This window comes from Giraffa tippelskirchi, chromosome 5 (assembly GCF_054371585.1).
Source record: "Giraffa tippelskirchi isolate mGirTip1 chromosome 5, T2T-mGirTip1v1.2.pri, whole genome shotgun sequence".
NCBI lineage: Eukaryota > Metazoa > Chordata > Mammalia > Artiodactyla > Giraffidae > Giraffa > Giraffa tippelskirchi.
In genome coordinates, this window is record NC_137279.1 from 10,124,832 (window position 1) to 10,149,054 (window position 24,223).

At 37.6% G+C, this 24,223-nt stretch overlaps 1 protein-coding gene and 1 pseudogene across 20 annotated transcripts in view; one reads left to right on the forward strand and one right to left on the reverse strand.

The window, feature by feature from the left end:
- RPS6KC1 (ribosomal protein S6 kinase C1) overlaps positions 1 to 24,223 on the forward strand; it is a 192,939-nt gene that overhangs the window by 42,904 nt on the left and 125,812 nt on the right. For 19 of the 20 annotated variants that reach the window (XM_081489843.1, XM_081489848.1, XM_081489846.1 and 16 more), the window contains one exon: positions 11,088 to 11,181. Coding sequence is in view for 13 of the 20 variants with exons in the window: in XM_081489830.1 (XP_081345956.1) it covers positions 11,088 to 11,181 (94 nt within the window). In the remaining 7 variants the exon portion in view is untranslated. Of the gene's footprint in view, positions 1 to 11,087; positions 11,182 to 15,719; positions 15,765 to 24,223 lie in introns of those variants that run through there. The other variant, XM_081489853.1, reaches the window with a different exon arrangement.
- LOC145507387 (CDGSH iron-sulfur domain-containing protein 1 pseudogene) lies at positions 4,419 to 4,855 on the reverse strand (annotated as a pseudogene).

Consider the following 24,223-nt stretch of genomic DNA (forward strand, 5'->3'; position numbering starts at 1 on the left):
TCTCACACAGCAAAGTTTCTTTTTCCATATATGTATATATTTTTAAATGATAGTTGATTTACAAGATTATGTAAGCTTCAGGTGTACAGTATAGTGATTCACAATTTTAAAGGTTGTACCCTATTAATAGTTACTGTTGTATTCCCTGTGCTGTACAGTATATCCTGGTACCTCTTAATCCCCTACTCCTGTTTTGCTCCTCACCTTTTCCCTCTTCCCAATTGTAACCACTAGTTTCTCTGGGAGTCTGTTTCTTTCTTTTTGTTTTATTCACTAGTTTGTTTTTTAGATTCCACGTATAAGTGATATCAAACCGTATTTGTCTTTCTCTTTCTGACTTTTTTCACTAAACATGACACCCTCTGAGTCCATGCATTGTTGTTGCGGATGGCAAAATTTCATTATTGGGGAATGTAAAATGGTAAAAATCACTTTGGAAAACAGTTTGGCAGTTTCTTAAAAACATAAACTTCTATTGATCTGTGTGCCTGTTCTTTTACTAATACCATACTGTCTTGATTACTATAGCTTTATAATAAGTTTTGAAATGAAAGGGTGTAAGTTATCCCACTTTATTTGTATTTTTTCTAAGTTATTACAGTAGTTTTGATTCTTTTGAATTTTCATAAGATGTTTTAACATCAGTTTGTCCATGTGAACACAAAATTCTGATGAAATTTTGAGTGGAATTGTGTTAAGTATACAGTTCAGTTTGGGGAGAATTGTTATCTTAATATTATAATCTGTGAACATGAAATAATCACCATTTATTTAGGTATTCTGTAATTTATCTCAGCACGGTTTGTGATTTTCCTGTATAAGGTACTTCTTTTGCCAAATTTAATACAAAATATTTTATTCTTTTGATGCTATTGTGAATGGAATTGTTCTTTCATTTAGCATTGTGCTTTAAAGGTTTATCCATGTTATAGCCAGTATCCATTAATTCCTTAATTTCTTTTTAAATACTAATTATAACATTACTTTGTGTGGATCCATAGATATACCACATTTTGTTTATCTATTCATCAAGTTGATGCACATATGGATTGTCGTCTCCTTTGACTACTATGAATGATGCTGTTATTAATATTGGCATATAAGTTTTTGTGTGGACATTTTTGTTTCTCAGTATATACTTAGGAGTGGAATTGATGTGGGAAGATGTTAAATTCTAATTCAGTTTATTTTCTTGTATAGGTCTATTCTGATTTTCTCTTTTTGCTTGATACTTGATATAGCTTGGTAACTTGTGTTTTACTAGGAGTTTTCATCTGAAATCTGTAATTTGTTCATACTGCTCACTTACAGTGTTTCTAACTCCTATAGGAGTGGTAGTGATTTCCCCTCTTTCATTCATGATTTTGGTAATTTGTGTCTTATCTATTTTTTCTTGACCCATCTAGCTAACAGTTTGGTATTTTTGTTGATCTTTTCAAAAGATCGGCTTGGTTTCATTGATTTTTTTCCCCTCTATTTTTCTGTTTTGTTTCACTGATTTCTGTTCTAAACTACATTTCCTTCCTTTTGCATGCTTTGGATTTACTTTGCTCTTTATCTGATTCTTTAATTCCTTAAATTGAAAGCTTTAGTGATTGATTTGAGATGGTTTTTCTTGTCTAACATAGGCATTTACAGCTATAAATTTCCCTCTTAGCATTGTTTGAGCCTCATCTCATAAGTTTTTGTTTTATTTTCACTTTTATTCAGTTTAAAGTATTCCTTTTATGATTTTTCTGTTGACCCATTGGTTATTTGGAGATATGTTCTTTAATTTCCAAATATTTGTGGATTTCTTAAAGTTTCATCTGTTATTGATTTCTAATTTTGTTTTCTTGTGGTTGTGATCAGAAAATGTGCATTGTATGATTTCAGTCCTTTTAAATTTATTGAGACATGATTTATTTCCTAGCATGTGCTCTACCCTGGAGAATGTTACATGTTGACGTATTCGGTTGTCAGGTGGAGTTATATTTATTAATTCAGGTGGAGTAAGTATTAATTCAAGTTAGCTGATAGTATTGTCTTCATTATCCTTGCTGATTTTCTGTCTAGTTGTTCTAGCAATTACTGAGATTGAGGTATTGAAGTCTCTAATTATTATTGTTGAATTTTCTATTTTTTCTTTTCAGTTATGTTAATTTTTTCCTTACTTTGGGCCTTTTTTGGTGTGTCCATGTATGTTTAGAATTGTTCTGTCTTCCTGATGAAATGATTTGCTTAATCTTATGAAATGTCCCTCTTTCTAGTAATATTTATTGTCTTAAAGTCTCTTTTGTGTGATTTTAATATGGGCAGTCTAGGTTTCTTACAATCTGCATGTACTTTTCTTTTAAATTTTGCTTTCAATCTGTTTGTATCAGTTCAGTTCAGTCGCTCAGTCATGTCCGACTCTTTGCAACCCCATGAACCGCAGCATGCCAGGCCTTCCTGTCCATCACCAACTCCCGGAGTCCACCCAAACCCATATCCATCGAGTCAGTGATGCCATCCAGCCATCTCATTCTCTGTTGTTCCCTTCTCCTCCTGCCCTCAATCTTTCCCTTCTCCTCCCGCCCTCAATCTTTCCCAGCATCAGGGTCTTTTCCAAGGAGTCAGCTCTTCGCATCAGGTGGCCAAAGTATTGGAGTTTCAGCTTCAACATCAGTCCTTCCAATGAACACCAGGACTGTTCTCCTTTAGGATGGACTGGTTGGATCTCCCGGCAGTCCAAGGGACTCTCAAGAGTCTTCTCCAACACCACAATTCAGAAACATCAATTCTTCGGCGCTCAGCTTTCTTTATAGTCTGTTTGTATAATTGAATCTAAAGCGTTCTCTTACATGCACTGTCTATGGTTTGATCCTATTTTTTTAATCTAGTCTGAAAACTGCTATTGTTCATATGGTATTTAGTCTTTTTGTATTCAATTATTGATAAGATTGAATTTTTGTCTGTCATTTGCTATTTGTTATACGTCTTACATATTTTTTGTTTTCTCATTTCTACTTTATGCCTCCTTTCGTATTAAATAGGTATTGTTTATGGTACCACGTAAATTCTTTTTTTTTACGTGTGTGCTTTTATTTAAAAAAAATTTACTTATTTGGTTGCACCAAGTCTTGGTTGTGGCACGCAGGCTCAGTAGTTGCAGGGTGTGGGCTTAGTTCCCCCACCAGGTTTTGAACCCAGGTCCCCTGCACTGGAGGGCAGGTTCTTAACCACTGGCCACCAGTGAAGTCCCTTATGTATGTGCTTTTAAAAGTTATAGTCTTACTGTTTGCTCTAGGGATTAATATATGCATTTTAATTTATGACAATTGAGAAGAATACTAAATTCTATTAAAATAGAGCTTTATGGTGCAAACTTGCTCTATCTACTCCTTTTTTTTATTATTATCATCATAGCATATTCAAAAGCAGAGACATTACTTTGCTGACAAAGGTCCATCTAGTCAAAGCTATGGTTTTTCCATTAGTCATGTATAGATGTGAGAGTTGGACTATAAAGAGAGCTGAGTGCTGAAGAACTGATGCTTTTGAACTATGGTCTTGGAGAAGACTCTTGAGAGTTCCTTGGGCTGCAGGGAGATCCAACCAGTCCATCCTAAAGGAAATTAGTCCTGAATATTCATTGGAAGGACTGATACTGAAGCTGAAACTCCAATACTTTGGCCACCTGATGCGAAGAGCTGACTCATTAGAAAAGACCCTGGTGGAAGAATTGGAGGCGGAATGAGAAGGGGACGACAGAGGATGAGACGGTTGGATGGCATCACCAACTCAATGGACATGAGTTTGAGCAAGCTGAGGGAGTTGGTGATAGACAGGGAAGCCTGGTGTGCTGCAGCCCATGGGGTCACAATGAGTTGGAGATGACTGAGTGACTGAACTGAACTGATACCTCATATGTAGACAGAATAATACAGTGTTACAGTATCTTTTTAAAAAGTTAAGGGAGGAAAAAATAAGACCACATATTTATGGAGTTTTTTTATTTGTCCTATTTCTTTCTTTTTTTTTTAGTGTTCTTTATTTGTTTAGGTGGATTGGAATTACCATATGCTTTTCTTTTCTTTCAGCTTGTAGGACTGCAGTTTTCTTTTGTGTGTGTAAGGCAGATTTGCTAGTAATAGAGTCTCTACTCCTTACTGGAAACATTTTTATTTACCAATCTTTTTTTTAATTTTAAGACTAATTTAATACATTAGCTTTGACATGCAACTATATAGTAATGTCAGTTTTAAATGTAAAGAAACGGATCCTTCCAGGACCAAAGTAACCCCCAGGCCATGAGATTGGTTTTTCCTTTTTCCTTTTTTTTTTTTTTTTTTGTTTCAACAAACGTGCACCACAGTGGTTCAGCATACAAGGCAGATGCGGTCAATATGAGAGCTGTAGTTTGCAATATACCACATCTAGAACTCTGAGGAGCTGAATTAGACAGAAGTGATAGTCATTCTGGTTAGAGAGTCAGGAAACATCAGGACAAGTGGGTCTACAGCATCAAAAGCGTCCATTTCAATGTCTTTTTTCTTAATGATCAGAGGCCCCATGTTATCTCCAGTTTCCTCATTGTGTTTTGTGTCAGATACATCACAGAATGGGAACTATTTTGGACCTTCAGCAACGTCCTCAGTACACAGCTTTATCTGCCAAATCTTCCATGTCAAAAGCATGTACTACCTTGGGGTTGTCTTTCTGGATGAGAGGGTTTACCCCAGATTTGTTGCGATGATCTTTATAATCTTTTGTAAGCTAGATAACCAGTAGCAGCTGTCCCAGCAGCAATGGTCACTGCTGCAGTCCCTTCAGCTTGTATGTTGGACGTCACACTCACGACACCCCCTTGCAAGGGTGTGCCTTTACCCATCATTTTTAACGAGTAGTCTGGCAGGCTGCAGTTCATGGGATCGCAAGAGTCAGACATGACATAGCGCTATCTTTCTCTTTTTCTTTTTTGCTGGACATAGAGAATTATCGATTGACATGTTTCTTTTTTAAAAAATTAATTTATTTTATTTTTGACTGTGCTGGGTCCTCGTTGCTTTGCGCGGGCTTCCTCCAGTTGCCGTAAGCAGGGGCCTCTCTTCACTGTGGCGTGTGGGCTTCTCATTGCGGTGGCTTCTCTCGTTGCGGACCACAGGCCTAGGTGTGCACAAGCTTCAGGAGTTGCAGTACGTGGGCTCAGGAGTTGTGGCTCGAGGGCTCTAGAGTGCTGGCTCAGTAGTTGTGGGGCACAGGCTTAGTTGCACCACGGCATGTGGAATCTTCCTGAGTCAGGGATCGAACCCATGTGCCCTGGGTTTGTGAGTTTTTATGTGAGATTTAAGTCACATAACATAAAATTCACCGTCGACAGGTGGATTCTTACCTACTGTGCCACCAGGGAAGTCCCACAGTGTTTCTTTTAGCACTTTGAACTTGTCATTCCTCTGCCTTTTGTCCTTTATTGGTTTTTTATGTGAAGTCAGCTGTTAATTATACTTTGGCTCCACTGTATACGTCTTTTTCTATTACTTCTTTCAGAATTTAGCCTTCGTCTTTCAATTGTGTGACTAGGTGTTGCTCTCTTTCTGTTTATTTTATTTTGGGTTTATCTTCTTATATTTGTAGATTAATTTTATTTATTTATTTATTATTATTATTTTTTGAAATTAATGTATTTATTTTAGTTGGAGGCTAATTACTTTACAATGTTGTAGTGGTTTTTGCCATACATTGATATGAATCAGCCGTGGGTTTACATGAATCAAATTTGGGAAGTTTTCTGCCCTCATCTTCTCAAATATTTTTTAGCCCTTTTTCCCTTCTCCTGTCTGGTACTACCATTATATATAAGTTGGTATGTTTGATATTGTCTGGCAGCTCTCCCTGATTCTCTTTATTATTGTTCCTTTTTTCCCTATGATCTTCATATTGGATAGTTTATATTGATCTTCAAGCTCATTGATTATTTGTCTTTCTCAGATCTATTGTTTAACTTCTCTAGTAAATTTAAAATTTTGTTATTAAACTTTTCAACTCCAGGATTTTCATCTGGTACTTTTTCTAAGAAATTGAGATCAAGTCACATAGTGTAAAATTCACCATTTAAGGTGTACAGTTCAGTGTTTTTTTTTTAGTATATTCACATAGTTAGGCAACCATTATTACCACCTAATTCCAGAACATTTTTATCACCCCATAAAGAAACCTTAGAGGCTTTGCAGGTGACTCAGTGGTAAAGAATCTGCCTGCCTACACAGGAGACACAGGAAATTCAGGTTTGATCCCTGTGTCAGGAAGATCCCCTGGAGGAGGAAATGGCAACCCACTCCAGTATTCTTGCCTGGAAAATCCCATGGATAGAGGCCTGGTGGGCTACAGCCCATGGGAACGCAAAGAGTTGGACATGACTGAGAGACTGAACACACAAAGAAACTTTATACTCATTAGTGTTCACCCTTCCTACACTATTTGCCCCAACCTGTAGAAAACACTAATCTTCTTTCTGTCTTGATGGATTTGCCTATTCTGGACATGAATGGAATCATCCAGTATATGGTCTTTTGCATCTGACTTGTTTCACGTAGCTTAATGCTTTCAAGGTTCATCTGTATTGTAGCATGTATCAATACTTAAATCCATTTTATGGTTGAATAATATTCTATTAAGTGGGTATGAATATGTCACATTTTGTATATTCACTCTTCATCACACTTTTCTGTTTCTTTGTATGTCTTGTAATTTTGTTGTTGAAAACTGAAAAGTTTGGATAATACAGCAAATCTGTGTTCTGATTTGTTTTCCCTGAGAGTTCTTGCTGTAGTTTTAGCAGTGTGTTTAGTAACATGTCTGTACTAAATCTGTGGAGTCTGTTTGATGTACAGTGTGTGACTGCTAATATTTCTGCTCAACATAATATCTTTATTGTATTTTAAACCTGGCTTGGTGTTGGCTAGCCCTGTATAAGCATAGCTTGGGTCAGCCAGTGATTGTTCTTTGCTTGTACACTTTGTTTCATTCTATTCCTCCCTTAATGGTGATGATTCTTTGTGTGTTTTAAAGGTTCAGGCAGGTTTTAAGTTTGCTCTGGCTTTTGTTTTCCTCTGGGATCTCTTGCCTTTCCTCTGTGCATGTATACCCTCTCATGGTTTGCCAGGGATTTGCAGATAGCTTGATCCCTGTCTGATTTTTCCTTCATGGATAGGTGGAGAGCTTATTAAGAACCCTTATAGCTCTGCCATTTTCTGGATCTTCCTGCTAAATGTCTGGCCAAATGTCTGGCCAATGTGCTGGTCCTTTGCTAACTGCAACTTTGTGCTGCTACTGAGTCTGCGTTCTTGCCACGTTCGGCACTGAGATTACCACTATTGTTGATAACACTGGAGTGGATCTCTTTCTCTGCTAAATCTGAATCATGCCAGCCTCTTCTGCAAGTGAATCAGCTAGTTTTTAAGGTTTGTCTTCCCTTGTATGATTACCATGGCAACCCAGATGGGATGGAAGATGGAAACAACCCCAGGCAAAAATGCCCCAAACTCCCACAGTTCTTACCTGTGGTTCTTAATTTTTCATGAGTAGCTACTTACTCATTTGCTCTGTGTTTTTTGTCAGTTTCCAGAGCTCTGGAATGGTTGCTTTGATAGTTTTCTCTAGCTTTGTCGTTGCCTTCTGGGGGGAGAGCATTTGCTAACTTCCCGTCATATTTGGATATTCCAGCACATCTGAACTCGCTTCCCCCCACCCTCAGATTGACTCTTCATAATCAAAACCTTTGAGATGCTGTATAATAAGAGTTGCTTTTTACTGCATATTCAGAAACACTAAAAGGTTAATATTTTTGAACTGAAAATTTAAAATAGAATTGTGGTGTATTTTCCTACTACTTAAATTCCTCTAGAACAGTTTTTATTATTATTGTTTCATTAAAGTTTTATTCTTTATTATCTATTTTTTATTAAATTGTTTATTAAATTAGGTAAGTAAAATTTCCCTAGAATTATGAGCTAAAACATTTTTTGTATTCTTTAGTATTTTGTTTTTATTTTCTTTTATAAGCAGATTTTGTATCTGCTAGTAATAATAACATAATAATTTATTGAGTACTTGCATTGTTTTAAACACTTTATATGCATGAAATCTTTTAGTCCTGAGAAATCCTTGAGTTAGTTAGATACACGTTATTTCCATTTTATAGGTAGGTAACTTAAAGTCATATACCTGGTAGCGGAAGAGGTAGTTAATAGTTGAAAGGCACTTTCTATTATGTGAGATTGTAGGTAAAATCAACTTTGTCTATTAAAATGCTCAAAAATACTTTTAGATTTTCTTAGGATTTGGTTTGGATGTTGTTTAAAGGATGGCTTAGTGTAGAATAGATACTCTACTTTTTGGAGAAAAAGTCAGTTGTAATCTGTGATTTGAATATTCTAATACATAGAATAAAGTGATAAAAATTCAAACATTTCCAGTGTTTCAGTTCACTTAAAACTCAAGGAAGTAAAATTAGATAATTTGAGAGGGACCATTTCACATTTCTCCTCCTTAAACTGGCAGGGAGACTTGATGAGGTAAAGATGTTGTTGGGAGTTGGGGGAAGGATACTTGTTGAGTTCTGAGTGCCAACACAGAGAGGAAATAGGGGGCTTGTAGTTCTCTTGGGCTTTGCTATCCTGGTAATAGTGTTTGGGGGTGTAGAACTGAAAGGTTGTTGCTGACCCACGAAAAGACGCTGGCATTCTTGGCCTCTAGAAGAGAAGAATTCAATCCGAGGCCAGAGATGAGGCTTGATTGCTCAGAGCTTTTGTGCAAAAGAGTTTTATTAAAGTATAAGAGGGGTAGAGAAAGCTTCTGACACAGACATCAGAAGGGGGCAGAAAGAGTACCCCCTTGCTAGTGTTAGCAGTGGAGTTATATACCTTCTAATTAGTTATTACAATGAATCAAAAGAATGTCTCAAGTTTGTGAAAATTTTACCAGACCTACTCCCACAGTTTACATTTTAGGATAACAAGATTAGAATTTAACAATAGAAAGATCCTCCAGACCCACTCCCATAATATACATTCTAAGATATCAGGATTAGTCGGAAGGTTTTCAGGAAGCAGAAACTGTCCTCCAGCTGGTTACCTTGTTGTTGTATAATCCCTAGTACAGAGTTTAAACTGAGTTGTGTAATTGATTAAGACTAAGGAATGTAGATTGGAGAAGGAAATGGCAACCCAATCTAGCATTCTTGCCTGGAGAAGCCCAGGGACGGGGGAGCCTGGTGGGCTGCCGTCTATGGGGGTCACACAGAGTCGGACACGACCGACGCAACTTAGCAGCAGCAGCAAGGAATGTAGAGGAAAAAAAAAGTTTGTCCTTTTCTCCTCCTTGAGAATTCCAGACCCCCAATCTCCACTTCCAGAGCCCCAGACCCCTTTCTCCTCCTTGAGGACTCTGAACTTCTTATCAATCTGCCTAGGAATTGACTCTCTCAGAACTGTTGGTGGAAGGTAGAAGGAAAGATGTTAAAGAGCAGAAGAGCTGTTATTTTAATGGTTGGTTGGTCGCTAAGTTGTGTCTGACTGACTCTTTTTTTTTTTTTTATAAATTTATTTATTTTAGTTGGGGGCTAATTACTTTACAATATTGTAATAGTTTTTGCCATACATTGACATGAATCAGCCATGGGTTTACATGTGTTCCCCTTCCTGGACCCCCCACCCACCTCCCTCCCCATCCCATCCCTCTGGGTCATCCCATTGCCCCGGCCCTGAGCCCTTGTCTCATGCATTGAACATGGAATGGTGTTCTGTTTCACATATGATAATATACATGTTTCAATACTATTCTCCCAGAACGTCCCACCCTCACCTTCTCCCTCAGAGTCCATAAAATTGTTCTATGCATCTGTGTCTCTTATTCTGTCTCGCATATGACTGACTCTTTTGCGACCCCATGGACTGTAGCCCTCCAGGCTCTTCTGTCCATGGTGTTTCCCATCCATGGTGTTTCCCAGGCAAGAATACTGAAGAGGGTTGCCATTTCCTTCTCCAGGGGATCTTCCCCATCCAGGGATCACACCCGGGTCTCCTGCATTGCAGGCGGATTCTTACCACTGAGCCACCAGGGAAGCCCATTAATTTAGTTCTTAAAGGGTTATAAGCCTTTAGAGCATTCAGTCCATAAAGCCACAGCACAAAATCACACCATACCACTTGCCTGACAGAGCCGTCTCTAGTTGCACACAGAGTAAGAGAAAATAATCCTTTTAGGGATGAATTTGGAAACTTAAACATAGAATTAAAATGATGGTCACACAGATAAATCAGTTTTATGTTTATTAAAAATGTTTCTTTAGGGACTTCCCCAATGCTCCAGTGGCTAAGACTCTGAGCTCCCAATGCAGGGGGCCTGGTTTGATCCCTGATCAGGAAACTAGATCCCACATGTCACATCTAAGACCTGATGCAGCCAAATAAATATTTAAAAAAGTTTCCTTGATAAACATCTTACATTTATTTCATTTTGTGTGCATTGTATTCAAATGATTCTCAAATATACTTTTTGGATCACTCGAGGTTCTGTGTGGTATGTTGTAGTTTTTAATTGGGTAAAATTAAATCACTCCCTAATGGAGTCCATCATTTATCACTAATTAGAAAGACTAGTGACTCTAAAGATACTGAATAATGTCCCCTACTTTAGCTGGTGGGCTTTTTCTTTTTCTGCATTTTAAAAAGATGAACACTTTTGATAGATTTCAAATAGCATGCTTTTGTAAAAAGTCACACATTATTATAAACATTATAAAATTCCTGTTGAATTAAAGAAGTTTTAGAACAGTACAGGTTTATAGAAGAATTATGCAGAAAGTATAGAGTTTTCCCATATATTCACCTTTCTCCCTCACAGTTTCCCTTGTTGTTAGCATCTTGCCTTGATGTGGTACATTTGTTACATTTGATAAACCAATATGGTTATTCCTGTTGATTTTTTTAAAAGCAATTGTAATCTAGTTTAATAGATGAACATTTTTGTAATTCTTATAAATAGTTGCGATAACTATCATTTGTTCATTACTGATTTTTTAAAATAGTCATATTGACCATGAAACACAGTTACTCTGATCTTTTTAGGGTGGGATAATCAATGATGGCTCTGAATTGATCGGTCCCGTTGAAGCTTATCCAGATTCCCTCACTGATAGCTTTCCTGAGTGCAGCACAGAAGGTAAGAGATTTTTATATTTATTTCTTTCATTTCAGTGGTTTTGATTGCTGCAGACTGTAAATTATATCTACATTGCCCAAATCAGATGGATATAGGAGTTTGAGAGTATTGCACTAATTCTAAGGTACTTTTTTCTTCACATTTTAACATCATTGATATTGAGTACATGGTATTGGGTTGATGATATATTAATTGACAGCTTTTTTCTTTCTTAATGATATATAAAATAATGATTTATCCTACAATTAATGACTTCTTATATTTGTTGAAATGTAGTATAGTAAGTGTTCAGAATTTGTATTGTTTAGTGTAAGAATTTTCTTGATCCCTGTCTCCTGTACAATGTCACGAGTCTCCTGTACAATGTCACAAACCTCTGTCCATAGTTCATCAGGCACTCTATCAGGTCTAGTCCCTTAAATCTATTTGTCACTTCCACGGTATACTCATAAGGGATTTGATCTAGGTCATACCTGAATGGTCTAGTGGTTTTCCCTACTTTCTTCAATTTAAGTCTGAATTTGGCAATAAGCAGTTCATGATCCGAGCCACAGTCTGCTCCCGGTCTTGTTTTTGCTGACTGTATAGAGCTTCTCCATCTTTGGCTGCAAAGAATATATAGCTGGGAAGAGAAGAGAAGCGAAGAGCAAAGGAGAAAAGGAAAGATATTCCCATCTGAATGCAGAGTTCCAAAGAATAGCAAGGAGAGATAAGAAAGCCTTCCTCAATGATCAGTGCAAAGAAATAGAGGAAAATAACAGATTGGGAAAGACTAGAGATCTCTTCAAGAAAATTAGAGATACCGAAGGAACATTTCATGCAAAGATAGGCTCGATAAAGGACAGAAATGGTATGGACCTAACAGAAGCAGAAGATATTAAGAAGAGGTGGCAAGAATACACAGAAGAACTGTACAAAAAAGATCTTCACGACCCAGGTAATCACGATGGTGTGATCACTCACCTAGAGCCAGAGATCCTGGAATGTGAAGTCAAGTGGGCCTTAGAAAACATCACTACGAACAAAGCTAGTGGAGGTGATGGAATTCCAGTTGAGCTATTTCAAATCCTCAAAGGTGATGCTGTGAAAGTGCTGCACTCGATATGCCAGCAAATCTGGAAAACTCAGCAGTGGCCACAGGACTGGAAGAGGTCAGTTTTCATTCCAATCCCAAAGAAAGGCAATGCCAAAAAATGCTCAAACTACCGCACAATTGCACTCATCTCACATGGTAGTAAAGTAATGTTCAAAATTCTCCAAGCCAGGCTTCAACAATACGTGAACCGTGAACTTCCACATGTTCAAGCTGGTTTTAGAAAAGGCAGAGGAACCAGAGATCAAATTGCCAATATCCGCTGGATCATCGAAAAAGCAAGAGAGTTCCAGAAAAACATCTATTTCTGCTTTATTGACTATGCCAAAGCCTTTGACTGTGTGGATCACAATCAACTGTGGAAAATTCTGAAAGAGATGGGAATACCAGACCATCTGACCTGTCTCTTGAGAAACCTGTATACAGGTCAGGAAGCAACAGTTAGAACTGGACATGGAACAACAGACTGGTTCCAAATAGGAAAAGGAGTCTGTCAAGGCTGTATATTGTCACTCTGCTTATTTAACTTATATGCAGAGTACATCATGAGAAACGCTGGGCTGGAAGAAACACAAGCTGGAATCAAGATTGCCGGGAGAAATATCAATAACCTCAGATATGTGGATGACACTACCCTTATGGCAGAAAGTGAAGAAGAACTAAAGAGCCTCTTGATGAAAGTGAAAGAGGAGAATGAAAAAGTTGGCTTAAAGCTCAACGTTCAGAAAACTAAGATCATGGCATCTGGTCCCATCACTTCATGGGAAATAGATGGGGAAACAGTGGAAACAGTGTCAGACTTTATTTTTTTGGGCTCCAAAATCACTGCTGATGGTGATTGCAGCCATGAAATTAAAAGACGCTTACTCCTTGGAAGGAAGGTTATGGCCAACCTAGATAGCATATTTAAAAGCAGAGACATTACTTTGCCAACAAAAGTACGTCTAGTCAAGGCCAAGGTTTTTCCAGTGGTCATGTATGGATGTGAGAGTTGGAAGGTAAAGAAAGCTGATTGCCGCAGAATTGATGCTTTTGAACTGTGGTGTTGGAGAAGACTCTTGAGAGTCCCTTGGACTGCAAGGAGATCCAATCAATCCATCCTAAAAGAGATCAATCCTGGGTGTTCATTGGAAGGTCTGGTGTTGAAGCTGAAACTCCAATACTTTGGCCACCTCATGCGAAGGGTTGACTCATTGGAAAAGACCCTAATGCTGGGTAGAATTGGGGGCCGGAGGAGAAGGGGACGACCGAGGATGAGATGGTTGGATGGCATCACCGACTCGATGGACATGGGTTTGGGTAGACTCCAGGAGTTGGTGATGGACAGAGAGGCCTGGCGTGCTGCAGTTCATGGGGTCCCAAAGAGTCGGACACGACTGAGTGACTGAACTGAACTGAATATAAGAATGCCTTTCTAAAGTTTATTTAGCTGGATCTGACTTTCAGACAATTAATTTCAAAAAGGGCTTTAAAAGTTTAGTCATGTACCAGAAAGAATAAATCTAACGCAGTTTTAGTATTTTTGATATTCTTTATAATAACATGAGTCTAAACCAAAGCAATTTTTGGACTTTTAATCCCTTTAATTCAACAATGCTTAATCTCTTGTTTTTATTCCTCTATAAAGCCATTCTTGAATTTTTAATGAAGATTTAAAAAATTTTCTGAGCTAGTTTTCTTCCAGAAAATATTTTAGAATTAAAAGAGAGATATATTTGGGGACAGGGCTGGGGAAAGTCTTTAGTTCAGTTCATTTCAGTCGCTCAGTCGTGTCCGACTCTTTGCGACCCCATGAATTGCAGCACGCCAGGGAAAGTCTTTAAAAATAGGTGAATTAGATTTGCTTGAAGTCGCTTAGGTTTGGTTTATATAAAAGAGAAATCATGCACTAGAGAATATTTCTTGATGTATTTCATGAGTGAGAATTTATGGTAGAGGAGAATGGTTTATGACTGACATGAGAGGTGGTCATGATCTCGTTGTAGTGATGTTTTTGTTGGAATGTGTACTGATTGACACACTAACATATCTGTTGCAGTAAATTCTCATCATGTTTTGGTAGGAGCAACAAGTTCCCATCCATTTTGTGGGTTGATGCACTAAAAGTTTCTTTTTCTTTTGGTGAAGAAAACCCACACTGAGAAATAATGAAAATTTCTTATTTTTCATGATAGCTCCCATTGACTTAAAAGCACAGTCCATTAACTTATATCTAATGTTCTGTGTAATGTGTGGGGGACCTTAGGCTGGGGTCTCCTTTGGGTCCTCAGTATCTTCAACTCCATCCTAAATCAGCTAAGATTATAGAAAAACAATATTGATAGTCATTTTACTTTACAATCCATCAGGTGTTTTTGGGGAAAAATACATCTATTCTCCATGAGTTGTTTTGATCTGAGATCCTTGCTAGGCTTTGGAAAAATCTAACCACTCTGGGATCCCAAAGTGACTATTTTTAAACCAAGTTTCCTTGGAGGATGACTTTTCCGGGATAACCTGATCTGGCTGTTGCCTAAGATACACCCTCGTACTTTTGAGAAAGAGGGAGAAAACATTTTCTGCTTGTAAAATTTGCAGATTTGGTGATGTCCAAGAGAGGACTCCTAAGCAGGAGACTTAGAAAGATTTGTGGGAGAATATTCAGTGAGGAGTACAGTTCCTGAAAATAACGGAATCTTTTTTTCTCTCTTTGATTTTTGATTCAGGTGACTTGAGGATGACTCTAATCTTTTATATCCTTGATAAGTCTTTATTACCTAGGTAGGAGTCAGCCATGGTGAGAGAAGGGTGTCTCAGGAGCCTATTTTAGCAGAAGGTAATCAAGGATAGGAGTGGTGTAGAGGTCTTTTGTCCTTTGCTTAAGTTTAGGAGAGAAGGGGAAGAGTTATTATTAGGATTACTTTTCTTGAGATGGTGTTCTAAAACGTGGAAGGCTGTTCAGAATAAAAAGGTATTCATGTTAAAGGAGATATAACCTAAGGTGGGTTATAACCTTAAACTTACAGGATGGGTGAGTTTGTAATTTATTGTCCCAACTGAGACACTTCTGAGAATTAAAGAAGATGCTATTGTACTTACTGTTCGCCAAGACCAGGACTGCTCTCTGGGTGAATGGGCCACCCTACCTACAGTAGGGGTAGGGTGTATTTGTTTCAGAGTTTATCTTTTAACATTTCAAAACAATGAGTTTTCCTTGTAAGCAATTATTATTTTAGGAATATGCTTTTATGGGAGAAACTGGGGGCAACATTTCTGTTAAAAACACAGAAAAAAATAACGCTACTTAAAAGTAATACTGAAATTTTATCTTTTCAGTGCATAATTTAGTTTTCTAACTGCATTACCACCTCTGAAACACCCTGGGATCCATGAAGAATGAAAAACAGGGAACTGGAAAAGCTGTTAATGTTTGTTTTTCACCCCTTCCCTTTAAAAACCTCTCTGCCTGGCTCATTGATCCTGCCCAAAGATACCTTGTTGACAAATACAGGTTCGAGTATCAGACATCTTGCAAATTCGCTGGTATTTGAGAGGAAAAATGACTTTTAAATATTATGAGATTGCCTGGCATCCTGGGCAAGCAAGATATACTTTCACACCAAAAGGTCTGCCAGTCCCAGAGACAACCAAGAGAGAGGGCCTCTCGTAGGAAGGGGGCAGGAAAGCTCACAGCCAGCCAAGCCCCACAGGTATGCAGGGCAAGGGAAGGTTGTCGAGGGACTGTGGAGGTAGGTGCTGGCGAGGCGGATTTAGAGCCAGAACATGAGCAGGTGATACACTGCGTAACAGCTCCTCTGAGTGTAGTGTTTTAAATGGTGTTTTGAAGGTGGATTCATTTTTCATACTTGTCATTTAGTTTGCCAGTGGAATGAGCCAGCGGGGCGAATCTTAATATGTATAGTCTGCTGTGCCAAGGCCCTTCAGTTGGAGTTAGAATGACACATGGCAAGTACATCCCCTCTCAGAGAACAGATGCAGAGGCTAAGTGATCATTATTTTTATTAGTCCCATAAAATGCAGTCAACAAGTCTTTACCTTGAAAGAAAGTTTTCTAAGGAAAGCATAAAGAGTTGGATTAGGGGATTTTTAAAAACTTTCATTATTTTACAGTAAAGTGTGAGAGAGGAAACCCCTTTAAAGGTTTTAGAAAACCAACAGTTTGGTGATTAATGTATTTTTATCTAATATAAAATTAAAAATTATTCGGTAGGTTTTTAGATGAAACATTAACATTGTTCTATATTTTTAAAATGAAGTGCTGGTTTGCTCCTTATCTCTTTTGTTCTGTGAAATTTAACTATATATTTTCTCAAAGATGAAAGAAGATTTAATTGATTGTTAACATCTTACTTCCTTTTTTAAATTCCATCTTTTTGTTGAATTAAATTTAGCCATAAAGTTCCAGTGGCACTTGTGGGGACCTGGTCAAAGTGGTGCATGGGAACTGGACTTCCTGGCATGTCTCTCTCATCTGTCGGCCTTTTGGAAGGATATAGGTCGCTTTACTGCCATGCTGGCCCTAATATCAGAGCCTTTGATGTTTGTGTACGCTCATCTGGTAAACTACGTCATTTCCTCTCCGCAGTACCTTACTTGACTTCTTTTGCAGTTTTGAGAGGGACGTTTTCCACGTGTATGCAGCAAGTAAGAAAAAGCAATTAGGTGATCATAACCACAGATACAAATTGAGAGATCAGCTTCTTATATGTAGCATATCTTAAGAGTAAATATTCTTAAATGTTTCCTAAAGCAGTCAGATTTACCTTTTTTTTTCTTTTTCTTTTTGCCTGTAAATTGTGGAGTGAGAGCTCTCTGAGTGCTCACTGTAGCAATTAGAGACACAAGAAAGGGTCTGTTAGGTAAGCTGTCTTGAATTAGCTATTTTAAAGGAAATGAGATGTACATTTTGAGAATAGAATCTATTGCTGGTCCATGTAAGGGACCTTTTCAAAGTCATTTTCAGTTCAAAATTTGTGTATTTATTTGGTGTCAGGGTAATAATTCTTTTCATTATATAGAAAAGCACAAAGATGACAAAATATTTTAAATTTAAAGTAGAATTTATAGCAAATGTCCACCAGGTGGCACCACAAGAACGCTAAATCTTGTTACTGGGCTAATTCTAGGCGCTCCTGTATTCAGAGTAGGCTTATTCAGTTTGAAGTTCCTTTTTCTCCTGAGTGCTTATCTACTTAACTTTTATTCACTGTCCATAATTAGTTGAATTTTCTTTGTGGGGAATTTTAAAGTAAAGAGAAAAAGAGTAAGTTATTATTAAGATAAGCAGAAATGAGAGTGTGTCATTATATGTATGTGTGCATATAAAACAGTTGACACAAATTACAAAAATTGACCCTTAGCAATTCTGTGACTATTGAGGATAACACTGTATATTAAGAGTTTAGCAGTCTGATGGGGCAAATAAAAATTTCATGATATGTTGTGGGAATAGATTTTAGAGTAGAAGGAACACTGGGAATGACATAGATAAATACCTTACTTTATAGTTAAAAATTGGAATTTCAGAAAAGTTAAGCCAGGTGCCTAAGGCAGTCAAAGCACTCCAGATATTTAACAGCAATCACAGACCTGTATTCTGAAATGAGATTTAATTTGGTATAGAAAGCTCAGTATGAACTGCTTGTGTGCTGGTTACAGATTTGATTTGCAGAGTAGATTATGGAGCAGCATAAAATGTTCATTAAGTAAAAATGGAAGCCAACTCATAGATCTTTGTTGTTCACGATAAGGTAACAGTACTAGGGTTGTAATTGTGATTGATGTGTTGTTTCCTGTGCTTATTCTGTTTTTTTTTTTAACCAAATATGCAGTAGATATTCTGATGTTCTTTTTATAAAATTTCAAGGGTGAAGCAAGACATGTATCAAGAACATTATAAAAATGTGAAATGTCAGAGAAATGGCTCTTTTTAGTAACAATAGCTATTATTGAGTGATGAGTTGGTAATCAAATAGAGGAATCTTAACTAACATCAACTTTTAGGTTTAGGTAGTCACTTAAAATCATATTTATAAAGGCTTGCTTCTTAATGGAGATTGGTATGTATGTCTTCTACCTCAGGGTGACCTTTGTTCTGCTAGCTAGATATCTTGCTTTGTGTGTGAAGCTTGAGTCATCGCTACTAGGAAAAGTAGAAATTCCCTTTCATTGACTATGGCAATATTTGAACCTCAGGGCTCAGTGAAAGCTATCAGCTAATAATAATGAGGCCATGTATTTTAGGCATAGTCGGCCATGAGAGACCACCTGTTGTTCTAAAGGAAACTGATCTCTTTTTGCAGAAGGTCTTCAAATACAGATTTCTGATAGCTTATAGTATAAAGATTTATTCTGTGGCAACTCAACCTTTTCCCCTGGTGCCTGTCTTTCAGAGATGGTGTCCTAGACAGATTACACTATACTGCCCTACTCTGAGCAGTTCAAAGCACAGAAGGTGAGGGTAGGTAGGTGAACTGGGACGCTGTACAAACCCCTCATGTCTGTAGTTGCTTTTTAACCAGTCACCTGGGGTCCTCTAATAGCCCTGAGACTTGAATCTCTGTGATATGAACCTGGAGGCTGAACACTTTCATAGAACCTTTGACTCCCCCCCACCCCCATCCTTTCCAAAAAAGGCTTAGTTTTTGACTTGATGGTGTTGGTAAAGGATGCACCTTTTACTGTTCTGATGGCCCAGAGGGCCCCTTTAAACATGGATTGACTTCAGGTTGGCTTAACTTTTGACAAATAGCCTCTGTATTGTCAGTTGTTGCCCTGCATTATCCACAATGTTCTTCTTACTCACTTTAACTGAGAACCTCTTTCTTGCTTGCAGCTCTTTTTATCTTACTTGTTAACTTTCTGGGTTTCAGGGAGCTAGTGTCCATTATGTGTAGCTTTATAAAAAGCGGATTGAATGACAAGACCGTGGTTTCAAGGAGTTGAGGAAGCACTGTATTAAGTAGATATATTGAAGATATAAAATGAATAGAATAGGTACTGAGTATTTGCATTTCTTTCTCTGTATCTTTGTACTCATTGTTGAGGTAGTGATGGGAAATGTTCTTCTTGAGCTGGTTGGGGAATTCTTCAATGAAAAGAAGGGGAGTTAGCAATTGCTTCAGTATGGAAGAGAAACATATAAGATAATACTAGGTTAGTTGCAGTGTATAGTTGAGGAAATATGATAGTGCTAGGCTTTTCAGGTATATTAGGGTACATCTTAAGAGGAGAATGAAAGGAAGAAAATAAGTAAGGAAGAAGTCTCGGGTTAATCTTCTTTGTACAGATATATTTTTATAATCATCTGTCTTCTCTCAAGTTAGAAATTTCTTGGCACTGGCTGCTGGATGATTTACATAAGTCTACATTTTATAAATTATGTCTGTATACCATATCTTTATTTACAAACAAACCCCCAGTTTTAGCTCTTGCTGAATCTTCTTTGATATCCTTCACATACATAGCCTTAAGGACTTGTCACACACATACAACAAATATGATGAGTCACCTGTACTTCCAGCATACAGAGAAAAGTACTGTTAATGTTTTGTGTACTTTTTTCCTGTTTATGTTTTTTTAATTTTATTTTTTAGGTATTTTTAATTGGAGGATAATTGCTTTACAGTGTTGTGTGTTGGTTTCTGCTGTACAGCAGCATGAATCGGCTATAACTATGCATATATTCCCTCCCTCTTGAGCTTCCCTCCCTCCTCTCTAGGTCATCACAAAGCACTGAGCGGAGTTCCCTGTGCTATACACCTGCTTCCCACTAGGCTGTCTATTTTACACACCGTAGTGTATATATATGTCAGTGCTGTTCTCTCAGTTTGCCCCTCTTCTCTTTATCCCACTGTGTCTGCAAGTCCATTCTCTACATCTGGATCTCTATTCCTGCCCTGCACATAGGTTCATCAGTACTATTTTTCTAGATTTCCATATATATGCATTAATAAATGATATTTGTTTTTTTCCTTCTCACTTACTTCATGAGGTTCATACACCTCACTACAACTGACTCAGATTCATTCCTTTTTATGGGTGATTAATATTCCATTGTATGTATGTGCCACAACTTCTTTATACATTCATCTGTCAATGAACAGCTAGGTTTCTTCCATGTACTAGCTATTGTAAATAGTGCTGCTATGAACATTGGTGTGTGTTTGTTTATTTAAACTAGAATTATAGTATATATACTGCTTTGCAGTTTGTTATTTTTGATTCATAAAGCATGAATACTTGAGCATTAAATATTCTTCTATAACAATTTTTGTGCTTCATCCAGCCCAGCATTTCGCATGATATACTCTGCATATAAGTTAAATAAGCAGGCTGACAATATTCAACCTTGACATAATCCTTTCCTTATTTGGAACCAGTCTGCAAAATATCCATGCGAAATGCCAGGCTGGGTGAAGCACAAGCCGGAATCAAGATTGCTGGGAGAAATATCAATAACCTCAGATACGCAGATGACACCACCCTTATGACAGAAAGCAAAGAAGAACTAAAGAGCCTCTTGATGAAAGTGAAAGAGAAGAGTAAAAAAGTTGGCTTAAAACTCAGCATTCAGAAAACTAAGGTCCTAGCATCCGGTTCCATCACTTCATGGTGAATAGATGGGGAGACAATGGAAACAGTGACAGACTTTATTTTTGGGGGCTCCAAAATCACTGCAGATGGTGACTACAGCCATGAAATTAAAAGACTCTTTGTTCCTTGGAAGAAAAGCTATGACCAAGCCTGACAACATATTAAAAAGCAGGGACATCACTTTGCCAACAAAGGTCCATCTAGGCAAAGCTATGATTTTTCCCAGTAGTCATGTATGGTTGTGAGAGTTGGACTATAAAGAAAGCTGAGCACCAAAGAATTGATGCTTTTAAACTGTGGTGTTGAAGACTCTTGAGAGTCCCTTGGACTGCAAGGAGATCCAACCAGTCCATCCTAAAGGAACTCAGTCCTGAATATTCATTGGAAGGACTGATGCTGAAGCTGAAACTCCAATACTTTGGCCACCTGATGTGAAGAACTGACTCATTGGAAAAGACCCTGATGCTGGGAAAGATTGAAGGTGGGAGGAGAAGGGGACGACAGAAGATGAGATGGTTGGATGGCATCACCGACTCGATGGACATGAGTTTGAGCAAGCTGAGGGAGTTGGTGATGGACAGGGAGGCCTGGCGTGCTGCAGTCCATGGGGTTGCAAAGAGTCGGATACGACTGAGCAACTGAACTGAACTGATAGCAGTTTTTAATAACTCTATAATATTTTATCATAGGATATACCATATTCTTCTGTTGTCACGAATTTGTTATTTCAATTGCACTAGTTTTTGTGATGAATATTCTTACGTGTAGGTCTTTTTTTCCTACATCTCTGATTATTTCTGGTATAAATTGCTAAATTTCTGGAAAGATATAAGCACTTTTGCATCTGACATACATTTTAAAATGGTCCTCCATAAACCAGGAGAAGTCACTTTGTTTCTTTTTGCTTCTCTTGCTTAAGCTAAAAAATTTTCTCTTCCTAACCTGCTAGTTCTCGTTTGTTTGCTTATTTTGAAACATTTCTCATTTAGAATTAGGTAGAATTTGAAAAGAGAACAATTTGTATAGAACATTTATTTATTACTTTATTTTACTATCTGACTTTTTCCCTAGGTGTTTTTATGATCTTACTTTTCTGATCTAGGTTCATGTAATCATGACTTCTTTGCTAATAAAAGAAGGTTGGAAGAGTAAGAGGAAATATGACTATGTGACTAGATTTTTATGGTCAAAAGCCAAGAAACTGAGTACACATAACTTTACCCTCTTGCCCTTTGCTTTATTGTTCTTGTTAGAAAGGAAAATCAAGCAAAGCATGAAACAGTGTGATGTGATAGATGATGTAGAGGTTATAGTGACAAGACATCAGAGAGCAGACGAAAGATCTGTAACAACATTTCCTTTCATTTGTGATTAGCTGTATAAACCACAGCAGTTTTTTCTTTGTCTGTTTATTAATTTCAGAGGACCAGGTTATACAATGATAACCATTTAAGGAAGTAAATTTGTATTGAATATAGAAAATATTTAAAATTATTAAAAAAAAATCTTGGAAAGTTTATATATTTCTCAGAGCAGTGCATAAATAATTTTGTAGATGGCTATAAAGAGATTTTGATTTTAAATGCTGTCTATACAGTTGAAATGTGGCGAATTGAAGAGATTTCCACTAGGTCCAGTGAATTTCATCTGATATCGTGGCTTTAATGAAATCTCTTGCTTTCAGGGAACAAAATTAGTATTTTATGGACATTCCAAGGATTTGTGGGGAAAAAAAGCCAAACCCTGAAAGCAGGATATGTTGACAGAGCGCCAAAATAGTGTCTGAAGTTGATTTGAAATTAGAGCTTAGCTGCCAGTAAATGTTTCTATCCCAACTTACTTTATTCGATATGAAGTAAGCAGTTTGATGAGATGGTTGGATGGCATCACCGACTCCAAGGACATGAGTTTGAGCACACTCCGGGAGTTGGTGATGGACAGGGAGGCCTGGCGTGCTGCAGTCCCTGGGGTCGCAAAGAGTCGGACACGACTGAGTGACTGAACTGAACCGAAGCAATTTGAGTCTATAATAGGGGTTGACAAACTGTGGCCCATGGGCCAAGTCTGGCCTGCCAGCTGTTTTTACATGACCTGCCCTATAAGCTAAGAATGGTTTTTACATTTTTAAATGGTTGACAAAATTCCGAAGAATATTATTTTGTGGCATGTGAAAATTATACGGCATTCAGATTTCAACCTCCATGTAAGAAGCTTTATTGGAACACAGGCGGACTTGACGTGTAGGTGTTGCCTGTGGCTGCTTTGGTGCTACAGCAACAGTGTTGATTAGTTTTGACTGAGATTGTATGGCCCACAAAACCTAAAATATTCACCCTGTGGCCCTCAGAAAAAAAAAGTTTGCTGACCCCTGATCTGGAATTGTACACTCAGATCCACCTTTGCTTTTGACTTAATGTATGATGCTGGGGAGATCATTTTCTTCTTTATGTATTACATTGGCCGAAAAGTTTGTTCGAGTTATGGAAAAACCTGAATGAACTTTTTAGCCAACCCAATATTTTCCTTCCTGAGAAACCTGGCAGTCGGTATGTATTTAGTGATGATGCAGATCTCATAGTTGTTCCCAAACCTAAGTTTTGCCTAACCCTGTTGTGAATCTTATTTAATGATACAAGTCAGTGGCTTTTGAAGTACAGTTTTCAGATCTCTGGGTATTTATTCCTGAGATCTTTTCAGGGACTCTCCAATCCAAGGCAGAAACGATTTTTTCTAATAATCTAGGAAGTTATTTTCTGTTTCTACTCTGCTGACGTTTGCACTGATGGTCCAAAAGCAGTGGTAAAACTGCTGTACTTGAGTATGAGTCAAGACAGTGAGATGAGACTGTAACAGTGTTTGTTGCACATACTTGCAGTAATACCGATGCTTATTTCACCTAGGAGGTCCTTGATAAAGCAGTAAAAATTGTTAATTTTACTGAATCTCAACCCTTGGATATATGTCTTTTATATGCTATTATGTGTGATGAAGTGAAAGTGAAAAAACACTTTACATACTGAACTGCCCTGGCTGTCTTGAAAAAAAGCACCTTTGCAGTTATTTGAACCGTAAACTAACTACTCTTTTCCTGGGACCCCATTTTTGCCTGAAAGAATGATTAACAGACAACTCATTGTTCAGACTTGAGTATTTAACAATTTGTTTTTTTTTTTAATGGATAAAGGAAACTTGCACTTCAAGGAAAACAGTTAACAGTATTTGTTGCCAAATAGTGATAATATTCTAGTTCTCTACACCAAAATAGAATTTTGGAGAACCTGTATCAGCCACTTTGAGCCTAACAGTTTCACAATACATAAACAATTTTCTGATGAGGTCGGTGGTGATAAGTAG